The 10774-nt window shown below is 38.1% G+C and overlaps 1 protein-coding gene across 4 annotated transcripts; it reads right to left on the reverse strand.

Annotated features, from left to right (window-relative positions):
• Positions 1 to 2159: 2159 nt before the first annotated feature.
• On the reverse strand, positions 2160 to 10758 carry LOC103656130 (chymotrypsinogen A-like). 4 transcript variants are annotated; one of them, XM_008683445.2, is made up of 6 exons: positions 10440 to 10758; positions 9417 to 9577; positions 4708 to 4767; positions 4337 to 4435; positions 3215 to 3348; positions 2160 to 2569 (listed from the first exon to the last, which is right to left on the reverse strand). In XM_008683445.2, exons 3-6 carry the CDS (start codon positions 4721 to 4723, stop codon positions 2405 to 2407), a joined length of 414 nt encoding a protein of 137 aa, XP_008681667.1. In that variant the 5' UTR covers positions 4724 to 4767; positions 9417 to 9577; positions 10440 to 10758; the 3' UTR covers positions 2160 to 2404. The 4 variants fall into 4 exon arrangements, with proteins under 4 accessions (XP_008681667.1, XP_008681668.1, XP_008681664.1 ...); XM_008683446.1 differs by lacking the exon at positions 10440 to 10758 and having other exon boundaries at positions 4708 to 4805; positions 9417 to 10418; XM_008683442.2 differs by lacking the exons at positions 4708 to 4767; positions 10440 to 10758 and having other exon boundaries at positions 9417 to 10419.
• Between the last annotated feature and the right edge of the window lie 16 nt (positions 10759 to 10774).

Below are 10774 nucleotides of genomic sequence, written 5' to 3' on the forward strand. Positions count from 1 at the left end.
GAATTAGATACTTGTTAGGCTTAAGTTGTTGATCCTTTCTTGAATTGACAACATGCATGAAATGCTGAAACTATATTATTGAAAATCATATGAAAGAAACAAGGTGGGGTGGGGTTGGAGGAAATTAAGTAATGCAATTTATGGCTTAAGAATGAACAAACACATTTTCTAATAATCTAAATGACAGGAGAAATTCAGAGTATGTGGGATTGCTGTTAGGAAAATAGTTTGATACAGATTTCTTTAACATAAGAGATTGGTGTATAGAACTTCAAAACAAAACAAAAATCAACTAATACTTGAGCTCATCTTCTGCAAAACCTTCACCCATTCCTGCGGAAAGTGTTGGTTGGTCTCTCCTAGGCTGCCAGCTCCCACAGCTAGTAATTATCTATATATGTCATTTTCTCCACTACAATGAGATTCTAAAGATGAGGGAAACTTGTTTCTGGGGCCATTTGCCACATAGTAGGTGCTCAAAAGGGATATTTTTTAATACATACATGAAGAATTAGGTGATGGGGTCTCTAATTCCTTCAGATTTGCCTCTATGACCCTTACCTAATAGACCCGTTTACACAATGGATTGCAGTCTGGTCCACATACAGCTTGACCTTGCAATGAATGCAAGCAGGAGAGCTCTTGAAAAGATCAGCGTAAGAAAGTGAATGCTCCTCGTCGATTGAATTGTAGAGGCAGGGCAAGTAAAACAGTCTAACGGTCCTATTCCACAGAGAAAAGATAAAATACAGAAGGATTTAAAAATTACTGCCAACTGAAGCTGAAAACCGAGTGTAAAATAGTTGCTGATTCTTGTAGGAAAATCGGGCCCCTTCTCTAAGTGGCACATGGCCCACTAACCCTGCCCCCTTTCCTGACCAGGCCCTGCAGTATCACCACCAGGGGACTGTCCTACAAGGTCACGAGGGCGATTGTGGTTGCACCAACATAAACCACCAGCACATCATACCCTGAAGCAAAAAGGCTTTAGACAGGCCTGACACTTTAATACCCCCCACTTTTAATCCCCTTCATGTCACCTGATTAAAAAAGAGATGAGAAAAATTCAACAAGAGACAAAGTAAAAATAGTACAAAACTGATTAACATAAGAATTAGAGAATCCCTATTGCAAATCGTCTCTTCCATTTTACTCAGTCCCTGTCCAAAAGCATAATTTAAAATCAATGCAGGCAGTTGAGACCAATACTCATGGAAGAAGTTTTCACTAAATACTAGGACATTTATAATACTTTTTCTTTGTAGCACTGGCAAAAGAGAGCAGAGATTGAAAAGGGGTGTGTGGGGTGAGGACAAAGGAATGACAGAAATGGAAAGAAGAATCAGAGAGAGAAAGAGAATAAATATTTACTTTGCCTACTTCCTTATGAACTGCTCTCTCATTAGGTTACATAGACGCTTACTTAAACTATATTCTCTCTCTCTCTCTCTCTGAATGCTATAATCTTGGAAAGCAAATGATAAATTTTGGTAGAAATGTATAAAATAAGAAAAAAAATAGTTGCCACAGGCCCTCACTCATTTTGTGTTTCTGCGGTGGACTCTGGCATTTAATCTTCTGGCTTGGGGGGGCATTCCTTAGTTCCTCCCCCCTTCTTGGCTACAGCTTAGAAAGATGAGGGTATTGGTTAGCTGAGGTTCAGATGCATTAACTGGTTTGTAAACAATTGAGATATCTTAAAATTTATCTAAAAATTTAAAAATCAAGTGATAGGCTTGATAAATAATTTCTTAAATGTCCATTGTTCACTGAAACTCTGAAACATAGAGGGATCTTTCCTATCTAACCGTGCTAAGGGCACTATTCCATGTGAATGAAATTAAGAATTATAATGGACTGGGGGTGCCTGGGTGGCTCAGTTGGTTGAGCGTCTGCCTCTGGCTCAGGTCATGATCCCAGGGTCCTGGGATTGAGCCCCGCATCGGGCTCCTTGCTCAGCAGGGAGCCTGCTTCTCCCTCTCCCTCTCCCCCTCCCTCTGCCTGCTGCTCTGCCTGCTTGTGCTCTCTGTCAAATAAAATCTTTAAAAAAAAATTATATGGACTGAATAACATTATACTTCATGTCTTCTAATGTTTACCAAACTAGAAAAAAGAGTAACAGTGTATACGATGGTATTCAAATAATGACATGTACATGGTACACTAAATATGAATTTAATGACATTTCCGAATATACATTTCCAGAAGAATCAACATTAGCTTTCTGTGTTCAGTATTTAATACTAGACATATGTGCACACCAAATCTAAGCTCCTCAATGACAAGGGTTGGAGGAATGACACGGAGTCTTAGGCACTAAGAAGAGACTTATTTCTTGGGTATACTGTTGGGGATTTCCTTTCCCATTTATGGACACAGTCCCACCAGGCTACTGTCTCAGTGATCACGCTTCTCCTCCAGTGACAGATGCGATCCAGTCCCTGTAGACAGAAATTCTGGCAAAGACCGTGGGTGCAGTGGGCTGGCAGTTCCTGCTGCCCCAGCTCACAATACCGATGAGTTGGTACTGTCCGTTGTGGGCGCACTGCAGCGGTCCTCCAGAATCTCCCTGCAACCCGCAAAAAGGAAAGTTCTGCTGGTTGCTTGGTCAATGCTAAGCTCCACTGTAGAGGTGATTAGACAGTGCCTCATTCCCTCATCTCTGATTTCTGCTCACAGCAGCGGAGGGGAACTAGGCCATTGGCAGATGTTACGAGTCTCTGAATCAGATCTAAATCTATATTTTCAGAGAGTGGCTAAAAGGTACATTTAACACAGTCCTTTAACGCTGACAATAGACTGTGACTTGCAGAAAGTTTCAAGCATCTATGAAATACCAATGACTAAATGATAGCTTTGAGTTACATGAATATATCTTTATATTTCCAATGCTACTAGAAGTAGGTTCTTTGAGCTGCCTAATTCAGCTGTGAAGTTGAGCCATAATAAATTATTTTTATAGGCTAAAAACAGCTGAATATCATCAATTTCACATAGTCAACCAAGCAAATGAACAATCAATTCCTTTTGAGAACTGTGTTCCCTTCAAGGACCAAATTTGCAATGACAGTACATCAGCTTAGCAATGTACTTATTCTTCTCACTTTTCAATTTAAAAGTACCGTATATTTTGTATCTCTTTATGGTCAGCAAACACCCATTCATGAGACACAGTGAGAAGAACACCACACTCATCAGTGCGTCCTTGAATTACCATGCACGAGGATGAGCCCGCAGCCCCTCCACATATGTTGGTGTTTTTAATATCCAGCCCCCAGTAGCTTCGACAAGATGTACTGCTGATCAGTAATACTGCTGCCTCCTGCACCGTTTTAGAAAATTCGCCTTCTAGTAGAAAAGGAATAAAACATAGAACCTAGGCAAATGCTTATAAAGGATACAACAAAAATAGCCCTATATACAGACAGATTCCGAGGGTTACCCCGCGCATTCTCTCCTCTCGGCACTGTAATGAATTTGTTAGGCGGTTTGTAAGAAGCTGGTCTTGCTCCATGATGGCTTATACAACAGGAACAACAAATGACACTCTACGTGGGTTCTTTTGTCTTTAGTACAGTGCTAAGAAGGTAGAAAAAGGACACCACAATATAGAAGGAGGTGTGCACCCAAATCAGTTGCTGTTGAAGCAAACAATGCATTTCATGTTTCACGTGTTAAGTCTAGATTCCATCGGTTGCACGGTGCTCTTATTCTTTTGACTTGACTTCACGTTTAAGTGTTGACACTGGAGGTGACAACTGAAATTGCATTCTGGCTTAACTTCTTTTATTGGATGTGTGTGACTTGTTAATTCAGTTGTACAATATGGTGGAAGTGAGACCAGACTCATGGGTTTGACCTTTGTGTAGATTATTTTCAGATAAACATAACCAATTATACCAGCCTATCATTTCAGAAAAAAGCCTCCCATCTTTGGAAATAGGCTCATAACTTTAAGAAGAGGTTTTCACCGTAGCGGCACCTATACTGTTGTGAAAGCAAGTGTGTGTGTTCACTGTGCAACTGGGGAGTAGTTACATATAAATATTTATTAGGTAAAAATCACATACAAATATTTATTAGGTAAAAAAATCACTAGATATTCTGCAACACACGTTTTTACAAGTATCCGTGAATTCGTATCAATGAACTAGTATTATTGAATATGATGTCCTAAAACCCAAGGAGTCACCTTTAGATCCATTATGAAAAAGCCTTTTTCTACTTTCACTCCTACTAAAAACGCAGAGAAACTGAAAATGAGCAAAGAATACACTCAGACTTCACAAGTATTTGTTTGGATTCGAATCTGGGAAAAGGCAGGGAATGTACTCACGATATGGCTCAGTTATTCCCCATCCAGCAGTCATACATTTGGAAAGTAAGTTTATTTCATCGTCTTTCCCTGGCAAACATATTAGAGATACAAACTCTCCTAGAATGAGAAAAAGGCACATATCATTTAGCCATATGATTGATATTATCTATGCTGTTTCTCTCCCATTATGGCTCTAAAAATAACTCTTTTGACCTGACAGTACCCGTTTTAACCCTGGGAATTTAATAAATACAGAAGATACCATCTATTCATTACTCAGAAGGGATCATGTCAGTTCACATGCAAGCACTTTGTTCCGGGAATTACCGTATCTTCCTAGGACAATGGAAACACATGGCCTGCATAGAGGTGGTTTCCCAGCCACTAACCATTTTTAAGACGCATCTGCCTTTTTGTCCACGTGCCTTCGGGACATCACCTTGTTGAATCTGAGATGACAGTGCAGAAGAATATAATCATCTTTTCTCTTCAACAGTGTTACACGACGAATGGAGAAAAACCACATTTGTAGCAATGTAAACATTTCAAATATTTTTACAGCTAGGGTTTTTATATCTTTGCAGATGTATTATAAAATATACTGATATATATTTAAACATTCACATTTTTTCTTATCACCAAAATCTGTGTATATATATATAAATATTGCAGGTTTATGTGTGTATCTGTGTATATACACTACACACACACACACACACACACACACACACACACACACTGAATGCAGTGCTCCTGTGTTTGCTTTCCTGTGCTGTTTGACTTCAGTTTTATCCAGACTTTTACACACTTAGATGTTTCAGCATATCTGCTGTCCTAGACCATTTATTTCAATGATTTGTTCTTTATTTTTTACTGCTGTGTCTTAATAAAATCACATAAAACTCTGTAACTTGTTTATTATTTTCCTACTCTCCTCTCTACTGATTCCAAATCTTGTTATGCTACTTTCACAGATAATCGTTGCTATATCATATCATTTCCTGCCAAATTTCCTTGAGCTAAAATATTTTCCCTCTGCCAACATTTTTTTAAATCAGCCACTTTTCTTATTCTGGTCTTTTTCATTTACTAGATTACGGTCCAACATTTCTATCCTTGCATATGGACCTCCCGGATCATTTTTTTTTAATAGCACACAGTATTTAGATAATGAATGTACTACAATTTGTTAAATCCCCCTGGCAAACAGTTAGACTATTTAATTTGGCTTCCCCTTAAAAGCTGCATCAAGCATCCTAGATCATCAATCCATGCTTTAGTGCCAGTATTTGTGGAAAACAGAATTGCTGGAGCAGGAGGCATACACTTTAAAAATTAATAGATATTGCCAAATTGCCTCATTTTGGACCAAAAAAAAAAAAAAAAAAGGATGTATCGCCTTGCACTCTACCCAGCTGTGTTTATAACCTAGAAGTCTGTCAGGAATCTTGAAAATAGTTATGCCCTAAATCTAATGATTCTACTTCTGGGAAATTTATTTTAAGGCAATCCTAGACATGGAAAAACATATACATAAGGAAAGTCAATCCAGCATTATTTAAATTAAAAAAAAAAAACCTATTTATAAGAATTATGGAAAGGCTATTATGTAGCCATTAAAATTACATTTTAAAATAAATTTTAATAATACGAAGCAATGCTGATAAGTGAAAAATCAGGATAAAACTCATAATAGCTATATTACAATTACTTAAGTACGCATAGAGTAGTATAAAAAGAAAGGAAAGAAATAGGCCAAATGTTCACACGATGGCCATGGTGAGATGGTGAGGATGTAAATCATAGGTAGAAACTGTATTGTTTCTAATGGGAAAAAGGATATTTCTCACTCTGACCACTGAAGAGAAATGAATAAGTACAGATTAGGTAAGCTAACTAAATATTTGGGGGAAGAGGAACAAAGTTTCACATTGGTGTTGACATCAGGTGGTTCTGAGTGGAAAGCAAGATCCTTGGAGGCCAGAAAAAAGCGAGGGGAGGCAGGATAAAGGGTAAATTCAGAAGGGCTGAATAAAGGGGTTATTTGTTATGACTACTGTGGATATTGGAAAGAAGAAACATGCACACAAGGATTGGGGAATGGTACTGAAGTTGGAAACCACAAGTTTTTACAGGCACCCAAACCTCACCAATGGTCTTTTTCTAGAACAGTGGTTCTCAACTTTGGCTGCACATTGAAATTTCCAGGGGTAGTTTATAAAATACTGGTCTAGATTCAGCAAAATCTGGGATACAAGATCAACATACAGAAGTCAATCACATTTCATGTAGAATTTTAAATCAAAAACAATACTGTTTATAATCACTGTGAAGAAAATGCAATGCTTAGGTATGTATATACTTAGCAAAACATACACAGGATCTGTGCACTAAAAATGGAAATATTCTGGTGAAAGAAATCAAACAAGACCTAAACAAGTACAGAAATACATTGTGTTCATGAATTGAAAGACTCAACATAGTAAAGATGTCTGTTCTCCCTTAAGCGATCTATAGGTTTAATGTAATTCGTAACAAAATCACAGGAAGTGATATGTAGACATATTATTTTAAAAATTACATGAAAAGGTACAGGGCTGAGAACTGCTGAAACAATCTTGAAAAAGAGTAAGTTAAGAGGAATCACTTTTTAATATAAACCCTATTACATAGCTACAGTAATCAAGACAGTGTGGTAGTGGAGAAGGGGGAAAGATAGATCAACAGAATAGCGATCCCAGAAATAGACCCATACAAGTACACTCAGCTGGTTTTTCACAAAGGCACAAAAGCAACTCAATGGAGGAAAGACAGCTTTTTCAACAGATGTTGCTGGCACAACTGGACATCCTGGGGGAGGAAAAAGAACCTGGACCAAAACCTTAAACCTTATACAAAAATTAAAAATGGATCATGAAACTAAATGTAAAATATAAAAATTTTAGAGAAATAGGAAAAAATTTTCAGCATCTAAGGCTAGGCAAAGAGTTCTTAGACTTGACACCTGAAGCAAAATCCATAAAAAGGAAAATGGAGAAATTGGGCTTCATCAAAATTAAAATCTTTGCTTTGTGAAAGACCCCAAATATATTTGCTAACCATGTAGCTGACAAAGCAGTAGTATCTAGATGTATCTATATAAAGAATCTAGTATCTATCTAAAGAATTCTTCAACTCCACAATATGAAAAACAATCCAATTAGAAAATTGGCAAAAGCTATGAAGAGACATTTCACTAAAAGGGGTTTTAAAAATGGCAAATAGGCACATGGATAGATGTTCAGTATTATTAGCCATTAAGGAGATACAAAGTAAAATTACAATATCACCATATACCTATCAGAATGCCTTAAAAAAAAGGTGTCAAGAGTGAATGTTCATGAAGATGCAGAGAAACCAGATCATTCCTACTTCTCTGATGAGATATAGAATGGTACTATGACTCCAGAAAAACAGTTTGTCAGTTTCATATAAAACTGAAGTGCACCTACCCTATGACCCGGCAGTTACATTCTTGGGCATTTATCCCACAGAAATGAAAACTCCTGTTCAGTCTTATTTACACGAAACGTATATACAGGGTGCCTGGGTGGCTCAGCTGGTTAAGCGTCTGCCTCTGGTTCAAGTCATGATCCCAGGGTTCTGGGATTGAGCCCCACATCAGGCTCCCTGCTCAGTGGGGAGCCTGCTTCTCCCTCTGTCTCTGCTGCTCTGTCTCTCATGAATGAATAAAACCTTAAAAAAAAAAAAAAAACCTATACACAAATGCTCGGGGGAGCTTTATCTGGAATATCCAAAAGCTGGAAACAACCCAGATGTTCTTCAACAGATGAATGGTTAAACTTTTATGAATGGTTAAACATCCATATCATGGAATCCTACTCAGCAGTGAAAAGGAGTGAACTACTGATACATGGAACAATATGAATAAATCTCCAAGGCATTATGCTGAGTGAAAAGAGTTAATCCCCACTATTTACAAGACTGTGTGATTCATTTATATAGCATTCTTGAAATGACAAAATTAGAGAAACAGAGAACGGATTCCTGGTTGTCAGAGGTCTGGTGGGGAGGAGGAAATGAGTATTGTTATAAAAGGGCAACAGTATCGCTTGTGGTGTTAGAAGTGTCCTGTATCTCAACTGTATCAATGTCAATACCCTGCAAGATGTTTCCATTGGTGTGTCTGTATTTCCTACAAGTGCATGGGAATCTATGATGATCTCAACATAAAAAAGTTTAAAATAATTTAATAAGCAAAATAAGGGGAAAAAATACTGATGCCAAGTCTCCACTTCTGAGACTGTGATTAATTGGTCCAAATCGCATCCTGGTCTACAGTTTTGTTTTTTAAGCAACCCAGGCGATTACAAGGCATAGCCAAGGTTAAGCAGCACTGTTCTAGACGCTCTCACTGACTCACTTAACAAAAGCACAGAAAGCAAAAGGTGGGCTGAACCAGGACTGGAGTTCGCAGGATGGGTCCACTGAAAAGACATTAAAAAGGGAAGTGAGGCTTTGGCAGGGGAACAGCTGAGGAAGGTAGAAACACAGGAGAGAGTTGTAAGAAAGCAGGAACACTGTCCCAGAGCCCTAGGAATCCATGGAAAGGCACAAGTGTGAAAGTCGGCACTGTCCACAGGCCTCACTTAGTTCCACTGCCCCCCAGTTTACTTTCTCATTGAAAGTTATTCCCTTTCTACAAATGATCAAGCTGAGACTCAGAGAAGTTACATAACCGGCCCAAGATCATGTGGCTACCGTGTGACGGAGCCAAGATGAACAATTCCTCACTATGTGTTCACATCAGCTTCTGTTTAAATAAACATTAAGAAAGAACAAGATTTTACTAAGCCATAAAGGTACAGACAATTGAACATCTGATGGTTCAAACTGCTGTTTTAAGTATTTGGGTAAACTTCACTGAAGAGTGAGTCTCAGAATAAATAGGACAAGGTTAAAAACCTATTTCTTTGAAATATTCTCTTTGAAATCTTCTTTGAAATCGTGACTTTCAAAATTTCATACAGCACTTCTAAGCAAGATGGAAACCACATGGCAAAGGTTCAAAATATGGAGCAGAGTTATCCACACTGACCTATTTGGACAGGTTTCTCCAGCTGCAGCAAGGAGAGATCATCAGTAGAAGGGAACTGTGCGAAGCCAGGGTGAGTGTATACAGCTTTCGCTGGTATCAAATCACTATTCTGTGTGTTTGAGAGGAAACTTCTTCCTATTACAAGGCCATCTGTGACAGTACTAGTCATGAGAAAAAGGAATGGGGGAGATAGACACCACTTAAGTGAGGGCATACTTTTTCAAAATTACTAAAAATACATTCTCTACCATTTCCCATCTACATTAAAATCTTTGTTGTCTTGAATCCTTAGAAAGGGGGGGTTTATTAATTTGATCCTTGAGAAAAATTAAAGTATCTACTTTCTTGCCTTCATAACATCAAACAAAAAATGATTTAGTATTTCTTAAGAAGATTCATGATGCCTCAGGGTAATGATTCTATGTATTATTACAATCATAATATTACACATTATATGACATATTTATATAACGGCCGCTGAAACCTATTCTGAAAGTTACAGTTACTCTACTCCCTAATACAATGTTTCTCAAAGAAATGTCTAGGAACTACATGCATTAAATCTGGCAGGGCATTAAAAATGCAGAATCCCAGACATAACTCATTAAGTCAAAATTCAGAAATAAGATTCTAAGATTTCATAGCAAACTCCCAGGTCATTTTAAGCACATGAAAGTCTGAAAACTGCCTTACTAAGGAGAATTTCTTGTGATTTCTCTGTTGGGGGATGGCAGAGAAGGGGAGTTTTTGATTCATTGAAGGTTCCTGCCCACCAAGTTATCAGAGCAGATACTTTCATTTTAAACCCTATTTTAGAGGCACTGAAACACGGTATCTCCTCATTTACCTATGGGCCATCACTACTTCTGGGAGGCCAGAATTAAAAACACCAACCTAAGACTTTTCTGAGGAAGGAGTTTTCAAATACCTCCATATCACATTGAGACCAAGATTCAGATACAATTTTTTAAAATGTTTCTTTTAAAGGACATTCTTTAAAATTCTTTCAAAGTGGATACTTACTTTGAGAGTGGGTAGAATGATCAGTAGAGCAGAGCAAGAAGGAAAGGAATTCACCTCTGAGCAACTCCTGTGCTCTAGGTAAGGGGTTAAGACACTGATGCAAACATGTTAAGATATTACCTCCATTTTATAGATGAGGAAAGAGAGGACTGTTATTACTTAAGTAAACTACACGGAGAAGCAGGAAGCACGTTTTAAAATTAAAAGCTCTCCGTAGTAAATGTGTTGGAGAAGCACATGTCGTGGTCCGAGCACTTTCATTCATTTGCCAGGTTGGGATGTATCGTGGGAGCTTTATGTTTCTTGTGCTGCGGGGAAAGCAGGCGTACAACCAG

Source organism: Ursus maritimus, unplaced genomic scaffold, assembly GCF_017311325.1.
Source record: "Ursus maritimus isolate PB19 unplaced genomic scaffold, ASM1731132v1 scaffold_26, whole genome shotgun sequence".
NCBI lineage: Eukaryota > Metazoa > Chordata > Mammalia > Carnivora > Ursidae > Ursus > Ursus maritimus.

Coding starts and splice junctions, on each gene's coding strand:
- LOC103656130 (XM_008683442.2), bottom strand. CDS start 9,630: ATGCCCTCACTTAAGTGGTGTCTATCTCCCCCATTCCTTTTTCTCATG. Junction 4,436..9,416: donor GGAGAAACCTGTCCAAATAG/GTCAGTGTGGAT, acceptor TTCTCATTCTAG/GAGAGTTTGTATCTCTAATA. Junction 2,570..3,214: donor CGGGCTCATCCTCGTGCATG/GTAATTCAAGGA, acceptor TGCGGGTTGCAG/GGAGATTCTGGAGGACCGCT.